Raw genomic sequence first — 14072 nt, 5'->3', positions numbered from 1 at the left:
CCTCACCCACAAAAAGCTACTCTCTTATAACAGGAAATATTACAAAATTAATTGGAATTTGTCGTGTATTTATTTTTCCCAGCACCTAATGTATAACTTTTTCTCTGTTATTTTAATGTTGCTGCTTTCTAATAGTGCAATTTATTGTTTGGAGGATATATTCTGTTATTTGCAATATCTAACTTTTTCAATTATATTCTGCTTGTGTTAATGTGAATGGGTTACACCATTGTCAGTTTTTGACATTACTTCCTATTTTCCTGTGCACGTTTTTATAGCTTTATTTTCTTCTTGACATTTCCTTTATGCCTTTTGAAAGAAGCTGACAGAGATATTTTATAGCAACAGCTTGAGTGATGGTGATAGCAGCTCTTCTAAATCTAGTAAAACTTAAAATTAGGAAGATTAAAAAAAAAAGTTTGGAATACATAAAAAAGATAAAAAAAAACATTAACAAATATAGCTAACAATAAAATAATTAAACAGTGAAACTATATGCCAAAATAAACTAATTTTCATAACACAAATCAAATACTACAGGTTTGAAAAGGAGTAGGAAGAAGCATATGCTTATTTATTCTTATCTCCTTTAAAATTACGTCTCCATTAACTTGTATCTGCAGTTTATAAACAATTACCCCAGTTTTATACATGACCCAACTATCCACCTGGTGTCAATAAAATAAATAGCTTAATTATCCCAGCCCTTTCTCATTCCCATACCATTTACATGAATAATGTTTGTAATTCAGTTTCACATCCAAACCATTCCACAAATTCACTGCACAGAGTGAAATACACTTACTCTTCATAATGGTGTAAATTCAAACTTTTTAAATATATTTATGGTCATATTGTTATAAAACACTTAAACTTGAATATTCATTTCTAATAATACTGTTTAACACACAGTGTACTTTTAATATTGCTTTTATTATTCTCACATATAATATTTATTCTTATATACCCTCATGATATTAGTCATCTTACATTTTTTATAATAGCAACAAGCTTGATTACATGTAACAAATATTCAGACTAAAATCACAGACAGAATGAAAGCAACTGGTTTTGCCATGCTTTTATGTTCTTCAGCATGTTAATCATTTTTCTGTATTAAAATTATTTTAACATTGTTCAATGTGACTGACTGAAAAATAAAACTGAACCAACAAATATATGGTACTTTTTGATATCTCTAAAGAAGGAGCAATTATCACAGCTGTATCAGTGATACTTCTTTAATGTTTTCACATGTTCTTCACTTATCTAAATTCACTTTTAATTATTATTATAAACAAAAGTTGAGATGGCAGCACTAGTATTGTTTTTGAGTTTGGGTTACATATGGTATGGCTTATCAAATATTCATAGGATCTTGAGATCTTGTCTAGATGATCTAAAATTCAGATTGAGTTTGATTGTAATTGATGTTATGATCTCTCTTAACCTTCAAGTTAAACTGGTCATCTGTGTACTTTCAGCTGATACCATTGAAGAGATTATTTTCCTACTCATTAACATTGTCCATATTCTGAAATTTGTAATCAATGCATTTAAAAATTTTCATGCACATTGTTTCATATTCTTTAATCCTTGTTTGTTGTTCATCACTATCTCTAAATAGAGATGAATGACTTCTGTCAGGACAATTCACAGTTGTATGTAGAGTATTCATTCCATTTGAGATTATTATACTTCACTTTGATGTATTGTTCTTTTAGTCTCACTAGTATTTGTCTAATTCTTCCTTATTTCTATTGATCAGCACTTTAGCTTTTTCTGTTAGGTTTTGTAAAAGTTTTGTTATCCATGTAGCTTGTATCATCCTCTGTCTTTCAAAAATCAAGCCTTTGTGGCAATGTCTACATTGTCAAAGGAAAATGTCTGATCCCTTTAACTGATTTGTTTGTGAAATGTTATTTTGTGCTTCCTAGTTGTAAATAATATTATTCCTTTTTTATTTCTTGAAGGATAGATTAACATACCTCTATTAATATTTTTACCTCATGTCTAAGACTAAGAGTCTACAAGAAAACAGTCACCTGTTTCTCTATGGAAATAATAGCTCTTTGCTTCTCACCCTTGCATATGACCAGGTTTATTGTCTATCCTAGAAAACAATGTTGTTCATTCTTCTGTCTTGTTTCAAATCAGCTACATATTTTCCCAGATGTATGATGGTTTTTTTTTTTACCTTCTCAGCATTGTGTAGCTTTTATACTTCCTACACAAAGTCCATAACATTTTTTGTTACAGTCTGACTGCAGCCACCCACTTTATGATATAGATTTTAAAAACAAAGCAGAAAAAAAAGCTCTGTACTAATATACTAATCTAGTTAAATATTGTTTCTATCTTTCTCCTTTATTCTCTATGTTCTCTATTTTATTGCTGATAACAATTTCCCTAATGGAGTTTCAGAACATGAACTTATTTGAAGAAAGAAAACTGTACTACACTTTGATTTATTATGCATGACTGGGCAATTTTACAGTGGCTCTTTTGAAAGATTCATATTCAAATATTTCCAAAATTCCATCATAGCATTTTCTCTATGATCAAGCTGTAATCATTGTCTATATATGACTTACTATGGGAGCCTTAGGCCCTTAACCCCCAAAATTACTTCACAGCAAGACTTTTTACTTATAAAAAATATATTAATTCATTTACTATGCAATGCTTCATATAATTAAAAGATTGACTATAACTTATGAAGAATAGCGTGAGCGCAATCCGCAGAATATGTGTGAAAGATTAAGATAAGTTCAGTGTAGACAACTTGAGAAAGTGTTTAATTGTAAGAGGCATTGATTACTGACAGAGAAATGATTGCTGATTAAGAGAAGAACTTGTAAAGAGAACTGAGGATGCTATTTGTGTAAAGAAAAAGTAATGTTTGATGGCATACAGAGATAGAACAAAGAAGGCAGTAAGTAGATAGGCTCAGATGATGTTAGAACAGCAGACTTAACCATTTCATGCTTGCAAAAAGGAGAGTGGGAGAGAAAGAGAGAGATGCACAAAGTATTGAAAGCTTGCATAACATATTGGAAAATAAAACAATTAGTTGGAACTAGTGTATTGAATAAACATATCCAGTAACCAAGTATTAGTAAGCCCTAAGAAAATCTAATTTTTTATGCCTGTGTGTGGGTGTACTTTCTTCATGAGTTTATCCCAAGTTCAGTTCAATAAGTGTGACTACAGGCAAGATAGCAAATGCTGTTTTTGTATTGGTTATTATCAGGTCATGATGTAAGAGTAGAGGCTGGTAAATAGAAAACCATTGACATGAAGAGAATCTAAATTTCTTTTGGTAATTTCAAAGAGAAAGGAAAAATGGAATTTGTTGGAATTGGAGAGATTCCCAGAATATACTGAGGCATTGATTTTAAGTTGTTTCTTTAACTCCCACGTTCTTCTCTTCTGTTTTCTCTCTCTCTCTCTTTCTTTCTTTCTTTCTAATAGACATCTCAAAAGCAGTTCGATTTTAATAAATTTCATCATCATCATCATCATCATCATCGTTTAACGTCCGCTTTCCATGCTAGCATGGGTTGGACGGTTCAACTGGGGTCTGGGAAGCCCGAAGGCTGCACCAGGCCAGTCAGATGTGGCAGTGTTTCTACAGCTGGATGCCCTTCCTAACGCCAACCAATCCGAGAGTGTAGTGGGTGATTTTATGTGCCACCGACACAGGTGCCAGACGAGGCTGGCAGACGGCCACGCTCGGATGGTGTTTTTTATGTGCCACCGACACAGGTGCCAGACGAGGCTGGCAGACGACCACGCTCGGATGGTGTTTTTTATGTGCCACCGACACAGGTGCCAGACGAGGCTGGCAGACGGCCACGCTCGGATGGTGTTTTTTATGTGCCACGACACAGGTGCCAGACGAGGCTGGCAGACGGCCACGCTCGGATGGTGTTTTCTTATGTGTCACCGACACAGGTGCTAGACGAGGCTGGCGGACGGCCACGCTCGGATGGTGTTTGTTACGTGCCCTCAGCCGGAGGCCAGTCATTGCGGTACTGGCTACGGTCACGTTCGGATGGTTTTCTTATGTGCCACCGGCACTGGTACCACAAGGATACAAATTCCATTGATGTTCATCTATTTTGATTTGGTTCGATTTGATTTGATACGATTCGATTCGATTCTCACTTGCCTCAACAGGTCTTCACAAGTGTCACAAGAAGGAAGGTATGCACAGGTGGACTGACTACGTCCCAGGTAGGGGCCACGGATTATGGCTTCACTAGTCTTGCCGGGTCTTCTCACGCACAGCATACTTCCATAGGTCTCGGTCTCTAGTCATTCCATGGTGAGACCTAACGTCCGAAGGTCGTGCTTCACCACCTCGTCCCAGGTTTTCCTGGGTCTACCTCTTCCACGGGTTCCCTCAACTGCTAGGGATTGGCACTTTCTCACACACCTCTCTTCATCCATTCTCGCCACATGACCATACCAGCGCAATCGTCTCTTGCACACAACAACTGATGCTTCTTAGGTACAACATTTCTCTCAAGGTACTAACGCTCTGTCGAGTAAGTACACTGACATTACACATCCATCGGAGCATACTGGCTTCGTTCCTCACGAGCTTACGCATGTCCTCAGCTGTCAGCATTGTTATTTATGTTTCTTGGAAGAAATTTATTTGTATTGCTATCTCATATAACATACGGTATATTTCTAAGTTACTGGAATTATTTGCAATCATTAGAATTGCTAATTAAAACTAACCAAAAAAAAAAAAAATCAATTACATAATATATTCTTAATACAACATTTGGTAAAAGATGTCAGAAAAATAGAAAAGATAACCTGTATAACAAACATGTTCCTATGTTATATGTTTTTCAAGCAAAAGTCATGACTTAGCTAACTGGAGAAAGTTCTTTGCTATTGACATAAAGATTACAAGTTCAAATTCTGGTACTGAAATTACACCCAAAGAAAAAATACCATTATCTATTTGCCCTTTCTACTTTATTTCACCAGGATTCAAGAATATGCTGCTATGGATAATATTCAGCAGTAAATGAACGGATATGGATTATTCTACATAAAATAAATAATTTTCTCAATGTTTTCTTCTCCATTTTGTACTCACCCTCATTTCTTAAAGTTCAGATACTTGGCAAATGAAGTTGATGCATTTCATTTTTTTTATTTAACCTTTTTGTTCATAAAATGTAAAAATTCAGTGTTTCCTTCCCCCCCCCACATATATATATAATATTTATTTATTCATTTTATTTTTCAGAGTTGAACTTGCAAATAACTGTGTAAAATGGGGTTGCCAATTTTGTTTCCTCTGCAAGATGACAGCAAATGCCTCGAATGTAGTATTGGAACCTTGTATATGCAGAGTATCAATACGGAAGGTAAATATCTTGAAATGATATAACTTAATTCCTGTCATTAATCCTTTAAATCTGTCCATCATTTCTCTTTCTTTCCATTTCACACTTCCATTACCTAAAAAAAAAAACGAAAAACAAAATACAAAAAATAGTAATTTTCTGAATCATTTCCTACTTGCTTAAAAACAAGAATTATTGCTATTTTATGGATGTAAAACAGCACGAAAAAAAAAGTCTTATTTGAATCATTGACTGTTTACTTCATTTTATGTGTGCATGCTGTATTTATACTTTTATACTGCTTTACAGATGATAATCCTGCCAGGTGCTATTTTCTTTTACTTGATAACTATCTTTAAAGGGATACAAATAGGGATTTGTATAAAATCTGTTAAAATATTGTGGAGAACGATTTATAGGCCAATTATAACTTGAAAACAGTACAGGATGTAAGATGATTCATAAAGAATTACTTGAAATTTCAAAAAAAAAAAAAAAAAGAAATACTCTCTTCACCTGTTAGACATTTGCTGTCTACTTGTAATTTATCATCATTGCCATCAGTTTCATTATTAGTCCTAATATCATCAGTGTTGGCCTCAACAGAATCTCCTCCATCATCATCATTTGCATTATCCCTATTTTCATTAACAACAAAAACAATTATAGAATGTATTTTTCTTCAAGCTGATATAAGTAAAGGGATTACTGTATTTTTCAGTCATCATTATTATCATTTAATATACATTTTCCATGTTTGCATAGGTAGGAAAGTTTAACAAGGAGCCACTGAGCTGCAGGGCTTTGTCAAGCCCCAACGTCATCTTTGGCATGGTTTCTATAATCGGATGCCCTTCCTATTGCCAACTACTTTACAGTCTACTGGGTGCTCTTTTTGTGTCACTGACACTGGTGAAATTGCCATGTAACTTGGAAGACAGAAAAGAACAGAGGAGGAAAAGGAAAGGGAGGAAAAAGCTCCCACTACTAAGAAGAAATATTTGGGAGGGGAAGTTGAAGATGAATGGCTGTATGCCAGGTGCTGAAAGGCTGAAGTACGCTTGATAGACATACACTGGTCTCTTGCTGTAGAGAAGATATATGGCTGAAGGAAATAAGAGAAGATATATGGTTCCTCTGGCCATATATCTTCTCTGTATAGGTGCTAGAGCAAACTCTCAAAGAACAAGAAGTTGAGCATAGAAGACAAGGATGGCAGATCATGGGAGGGGATGAGAGTGGATGCTTTCATAATAGTGTGGAAGGAATAAATTGGTGGAAGAAGGTTATTGTAGTTGAGTGAAGACCAAGAGTTGGGGTACAGATGTTGAGAAATACCAGTATGCAGAGGAGTAATGTGGGAGATATAGGAGTGACTGAGGAAGGAGAACAGAAGTAGACTGATGTGTAAGGTGTAGGAACTGATGGGAGGAAGAGATAGGGATGTTTAAGGAGCATATGTGAGTTATGACAGTAGATATGGGAAGATATTGATAATGATTGCAGAAAAGAAAGGTGTTTAGAATGGTTTATAGATGTATAGCGGAGAAAGGAAAAAGGCAATGGCTGAAATCATAGAAAGGAGGTGTGATTGGTTGAATTGGTGTGGATAAGAACATTTGATGAACATTTGTTATTCTCTTTCCAAATTCTGTTGCATTTCACATAGAATTTTTGGTCCTCCAAAGTGGTCTTTGTGTATAAGTTGACCTACCTTTTTTGGACATAAATTTTTACCTGAAAAACTCAAGTTGTATGCCACAATATAGTACACAAATTACTACTGCATTTTGACAAAGAAAGCTTCTTTCCTTAAAAACTCAGAAATCAGGATATTTATTAATCTTCTGCTTAATGCATATTTATCCCATATGTATTTCCTAAACTTGCTTGTTCAAGAAATGTTAGCAGAAATATAGGTGCTTACGTTAAGTTATTACTGAATAGTTTGAGTCATTTTTTTCTTTAGCATAGAAAAAGCAAATAAAATATTTAGGGGCAGGTTTGTAATTTTTTTTATGTGTATATTCTCTTCTTCACTCTACTCTTGGAACATCCTATGGATTCTATCTTGACAGTATGCTACAGTATTTTAGGGTATGTAGTGCCTGTTTTGCCATTCAGTCTATTCTTGACGTGCATGGTAAACATGGTTAGTGTATATTTTCATTGGGGCACACTGAGAGGTAGTTCACAATTTAATATTAAATTCAGACCTAGTACAGTTGTTGTCGCATCCATTTCATGTGTAGTTTTGTACTAGGTCAATCAGGTATGTTGTGCTTGTTCAAAGAGATTAATGTTCTATGTTGTCTCATCCTGATGTGTTTAAGGATGGTTTGGACAGTAAATGTAAATGCTGCATGGTGAAGCAAACTGTGGTCATGTTCTGAGCTCTTAAGATCTTTAATTTCAATATTAAATTATTCTTTTATTTCTCTGTTGGCTTATAGATATATCATTAGTGTGATATAATACTTTAGTCATAGCAATCCAATTTATAACTACCAATGACTAAATATTTTTTTTCCTTTCATGCCCTTATAGGTTATTAGTCCTATGATTCATTGAATTGTTGTTGTATTAAGTTACAGTCTTTAAGCCTTTACTCTCTTTTACTCTTTTACTTGTTTCAGTCATTTATTTGACTGTTGCTATGCTGGAGCACTGCCTTTAGTCGAGCAAATTGACTCCAGGACTTATTTTTTGTAAGCCTAGTACTTATTCTATCGGTTTCTTTTGCTGAACTGCTAAGTTACAGGGACGTAAACACACCAGCATCGGTTGTCAAGTGATGTTGGGGGGGGGGACAAACACAGACACACAAACATGCACACACACATACACACACACACACACATATATATATATATATGTACATATATACGATGGGCTTCTTTCAGTTTCCGTCTACCAAATCCACTCACAAGGCTTTGGTTGGCCCAAGGCTATAGTAGAAGAGACTTGCCCAAGGTGCCACACAGTGGGCCTGAACCCAGAACCATGTGGTTGGTAAGCAAGCTACTTACCACACAGCCACTCCTAAACAACTAAATAAATTTTTGTACATTTCTTTTTTAATTTCTGTTAATATGTTTGTTGACATCATTAATTCCATGAAGCAAAATTATCATTGACTTTAAGTATCACAGATACCATCAAGCAGAGGTGATCTTCTAGCAAATCAAATTCATTATATGACTTTGATTTCCAGTTGGAGCAATTTCAATTCATTTCACTTAGTTCATAATAGTTTAGAGGAAAGTTACATATTTACAGTATTTGTTCTCTTCATCTACAATTCACAGACCTTGAACTTATTGCATTAATCGTTATTAGTAAATATAGTAATTGTTGTTTGCAATGGTAGTTAGCTGGATGATATGTTTACAACATCAAGTTAGTTAAGTGTTTTTCATTTCTGAATTGAAATTCCATTCCAAGCACAATAAAATAAGTTCAAGTACTGTATACTGTGGTGAGACTAACGACTAAGTATATATTTGTGAAGAAGATCAGAACTATGCTCCTATTATTTCTTTAATCTAATTCCTCATTGCTGTGATAGATATTCATTCAAATGCTTTTATGCATTGGCAAAACTGAATGTCTGGTAACTCAAAATATCGATTATAATATTTTTAGAGAATTGTGTCCATATTAGTCTTATTGCAAGGAAAAAACAAACACATTCTTGTATATACTGCACGCACACACTCACACTGTTGAATAAAATGACACACTCTCTCACCCTCTTTCTTTGACTCTTGTCTTTTATCTATATTTTTTTCTCTCTCTCTGTCTTCCCCCATCCTCCAATCTCTAAATCAGTTGTTTGTTTCAGTTATTATTTGGCAGAAATGATGTAATGATCTGTTATTCTCTTCTTATCAGTTGTTTTGTCTGCTCAAGTAAAACAACATTGTTAACATAGCTTGCATATTTGATTATAATCTTGATATTGGAATGCCTCCAGTGTAATCAAGATGCTGTAGTTTTCTCAGTTAGGCTGGATAATTAACTTCTAGATAAACTTAGCTCCTTTATTAATTATCTAATCATAACTATTGAATGTGCCAAGCATTATTTAAGTATAGATTAAAAGTAGTATAAAATCCAACAAAGCAATAGGTGTTAATCACTTTATTTTTGTCTCAACAAAGTATTCTAAAGGACGACTGTGTCAATTGAAACGTAGTAAATAGAGCTAGCTGTCATTTAGCATAAGCATGTTTTGTTAGACATGTTACAATTTTAGAAATACTTAAATGAATGTCAACATCATTTTGGTACTTGAAGTTGGTTTTGTGAAAGGATATAATTCTGAAGCTTGCTTGAAAATTTTGGAAGAGGATTAGCCCAACTGTTGAGTTGTTATGACACTATCTCTGCAGTTGACACTTGATGGTATGACCATCTCCATTACTCTGTGACAGTGCAAGGAGGGACTACCACTCATAGCTTGCTATCATTCTCTAAATCCATTCATGAGAATAAACTGGCTCATTAGAATTAACTAAAATTAAAGACTGATAAGAAATAAGTTTTAAACGCTGAAACACATTTTACTTTTGACATAGAGTAGGATTTAAATTTCAGTGTGATATCTGTGTTTCTAGAAAATGCTGAGTTAATATTCCAATGCTGTAAGGTTTTAAGAAATGTTACACTATATATTCTCATGCTGGTTATTTTTTGTTTATTTCTAGCATCTTGACATCTGAACTGTTCTAACAAAAGACTGCAATCATATTACCACTATTGTTACATATTAATATAAAAGAGCAATACTCTTGTAAGGTAGAACATGTTTGATTTATGTAATTCTTTCAAGTCTGGTGCACAATGTTTGACAATTTATGCTAACAGTCATTGGTAAGTAAGGCATTAGGTAGTATGCAGCTAGTAGTTATATTTTCATATAATGTGCAGTTACAAAAACACTATTCTGTAATTTATTTCTTAGACATCATAAAAATGTAATAGGTTTAGTTACTCTTTTTTACATACTATAAGGATATTATGCAAGTTTTAGGATTCTCACTGCCATAACCCGTAATTTAAAATTTGTTTCATTTAGTTAATTACGATGAAAATGTATCTGCGTATTTTATAAAAACTAAGAAGTTAGTGGTAGAAAGGAAATTTAAGTAAAGAATGTTCACAATAAATTCATACAAATATTCAAACTTCCAGAACCATACAACTGAAGCTAGCACAGAAAACAGATTAAAAGATTGAAATAAAAAAGAATTAATTTAATAAAGTTTTCAAGATTTGATGTTTTGCCAAATCTGTAAAAGGTTATGTGAACATGCATGCATATATACTTATAGCACATTTACAAAAAGTACACATCATGCACACATTTATATATGCACATACAGATATACACATTACAAATGGGAATGGTCAATTTGCCAAATGGAAAGATTTTTCTTGCATTATATTAATGGGGTTATTGCCTTTCATTTATTTTTTTATGACATTAATTATTAAATCTGAAATGAAACTTCTATTTTTGTTTTCAAATTGATGTCTATACTTTGATGTAATTTGAATGGTATTCTGCTGTCAGCCATTGAGTGTTTCTACCATGGTCAGTTTTATATTTTGCTTCAAAGTATGCCAATTGGCAATAAATGTAAAACTTTTTATTAAGTTCAGTAGTTTATTTAGCTTAATTTATATGTGTTTTCTGTATATAGTGTTTTTGTGCTCACTCTTAGCTTTCAGCTATTTCTTTAGTGTGAAGACATTGATAGATAAAAAATATATTTCTGATCAAAACTATTCTACAGTACATTGCTGGTATTTATTGAGCCTAAAACTTTTTGCCATTTCCTGATGTAATCTTCACTCAGAAGTTGAGTTAGTTGACTCAATGCAGCAATTATCATGTAATTTTCTAAATTTTAGAGTAAACAAATTTAAACAAAAATGCAGTTGACTATTTCATTTTTTTCTTTTAAGACATTTCCATTAATATTTTTGATGTTAATAAACTGAAAATAAAATTTGTCTATTCCTTTCTCTTATTCAATGATAATATTGAACAAATGAGCAGAAAAATTTCTCAACTAACAAAATAGGAAATATAAATTTCAGCTTTATATAAAACCTAAGTAGAATTTAAGAATAAAGCTTCTATATTAAATTTACTTAAATATAGTGCTGTTGATCCAGTCTAATCTGGTCTTCATTCATTTAAAAAGAAAAGGATTTTAAATTTAATCTCTTGGGATGATAAATCATAGTTGATTATATCAAATTATTCTTTTCAATGAAACAGTGATCCATAAAGACTGTACTTCCATGAAAAGTTAAGTCATCTGAACAACTAGATTTTTGTTTTGCAGAAACTATTTTCTGTTTCTATATCATGGGAAATGGAAATAGATTAATTAGATCTCCTGTCTATAAATACTTTAAAACACCATAGTAAATTATGAATGTAGAGTCTGGAAGCTTATCTATTTGATCATTTCACCTTTTCTGTATTGAATCAGATAAACTTGTGGAATTTTTCAAAGGAATTGTAAATACAGTTTGAACATGAGATAAATGTTGCATTCTATGTTTACCGTAAATATAAACTATTTTTTAAAAATGTCTTTGCCATTGTTTTTTTGTGTTTTTTTGTATCTAATTACAAATGATTATTAATATTATTGCATTGAAAAAAAAGTGGTTACATTACTGATTCACAAATGAAATTTGATTGTAATTGTTAATTTGGAAAACAGCAGACATATTCTATGAATTATATTGTTAGATAATTAAAACAATTAGCAAAGATGGAAATGAAATTTTAATGTAATTCTTTCTTTTTCTTTTTTTATAGAGAATTTAGCTTAGAGGTGAACTACTTTAGTAGAACTCAGAATGCCGATTAAAACTTATATTTTACTTTATGCTTTTGACTTTATTCTCTTCAATTCCTCTAATTTTCTCCTTTCTTTTCCTCCAATCTCATTGATTTTATTTCCTCTCTCATATTCATCTTTCTCACTTCCCTCTTTTCATTATTTTTCTCTCACTTATTTTTATCTTTCATTCATTCTTCTCTCTTTTGTATATGACCATTTCTATTGATATATCCTCCTCTAATATCTCTTTCTCTCTCTTTTGTCCAATCCTACTCTTCTTTTTGTTTTTAGTTAATTGATTCTGTCACACTCCACTCTGACTCTATACATATAATCAGTCTACTGTAATTTCTGCTGGTATTTTCTTGTAATGACCTTAGTCTATCCATTTCTGACCTTTTCCTGTATAATCTCTGCATAGCAAGTATTCTTCTTGGCCTATAATGGTCGGAAATAATTAAGGAATTAAGATGGAAAAACCTCAAACCAAAAGCTTATGTTTTCTATATTTAATAAATGATATGTATCTATATATAGAATTTAATGTTGCAATTGTAGTTTGTAATCTATTATCAGTACTACTTCCTAATTCAGATACATCAATAATTTCTACCTGTTGGCCTTTGAGCCAACTTTCAGATTTGATGGCACTTTATCTTTTTTTACATCATCTCTGCTCATCTTTTTTTTCCCCGCCAGTTCCATTCATTTATACCTCGTTTACTGATTTCTCTCTTAAATTTCTTTTTCAAAACCATTTGAAATAGAAAATTCATTAGTTAAACAAAATTTTTCTGTAATCAAAAATGTTAATATACTTTTTGCATTATTTTATTTTTCTTTCTCCAACTTATGTAATATCTAGGATACTATTTTTGTAAAACAAAATCAAATTAAAATTCAACAACTTCCATGGTCATTAGAACATATATTTGTTGTGTTATAAATAAATCTTTGAGACTTATGTTCAATTATGGTTTCCCAAATGAAAAATTTTCTCAAGAAATATATTTGAATGCTGTTGACATTAGTGTGTAATTGGTTTGATAATGTTCTTAGAGAAAGTAAAATATAAAATTTTTCTTTAAATATATTTTTTTAGCATTATATTTTTCTTCCTTTTCTCTTGGTCTTGGTTCTTTTATATTGAGATATTTTGAGTTAAAATTTCAACATAGAAATTCAGTACAAAAAATAGTTTAGTCCAGGCTTATATTTTCAACTTTGTGTGTTCATTCTTGATTTGTCAATGTCTGAAATAAAAGTAGTTTTATCCTTAGTAAAGTGTTTGGTTGATATTAAGGATATTAAAAGTAGGTGTGTCAAACAGTTTTATACCTACTTCTTGTTCCTTGTAGCAATTCTAAAGGTGCAATGGATTATATTGTCTTTTAGAAAGGATTAATGGAATGATAGAATGATTAAAAGGTGTCAGCTGTAAGATAAAGAAAGCCCAATGAATTTCTATTCTATTTAATTGCTTACCACAACAATTATCGTCGAATTCAGTTGTAGCAATGTGTTTCGCAGCTGAGATACATAATTTCAAAACCATGAGATGCCATTTCCTTTACATCCACTTAGGGGTACACAAACATGTATAAGAAAGAAAAATGCAAAGTGATCTATGCCATATGATATAACTTTAAATTAGGAAAACTGTAAAATGTATTTCAGAATGGTGTGCTCAATTTGTATTGAAGTTGCAATGGCTATAGTAATTTGAAGTTCTGGTTTCCCCTCTCTCTCTTTCGGAGAGGCACTGAGCAGCTCTACGCACACATACACACACGGCAGTAACTCCTGCCTACCGAATTCAATCACAAAG

At 32.5% G+C, this 14072-nt stretch overlaps 1 protein-coding gene across 2 annotated transcripts in view; it reads left to right on the top strand.

The window, feature by feature from the left end:
* Positions 1-14072, top strand: part of LOC115229146 (protein FAM102A) — a 232310-nt gene that overhangs the window by 103797 nt on the left and 114441 nt on the right. For both annotated transcript variants that reach the window (XM_029799563.2, XM_029799557.2), the window contains exon 2: positions 5276-5396. In XM_029799563.2, the coding sequence (XP_029655423.1) occupies positions 5276-5396 (121 nt within the window). The remainder of the gene's footprint in view (positions 1-5275; positions 5397-14072) is intronic.

Source organism: Octopus sinensis, linkage group LG2 (assembly GCF_006345805.1).
Source record: "Octopus sinensis linkage group LG2, ASM634580v1, whole genome shotgun sequence".
NCBI classification, from domain to species: Eukaryota; Metazoa; Mollusca; class Cephalopoda; order Octopoda; family Octopodidae; genus Octopus; species Octopus sinensis.
The sequence above is the reverse complement of the archived record's forward strand: the minus strand, read 5'-3'. Positions and strand labels throughout refer to the sequence as shown.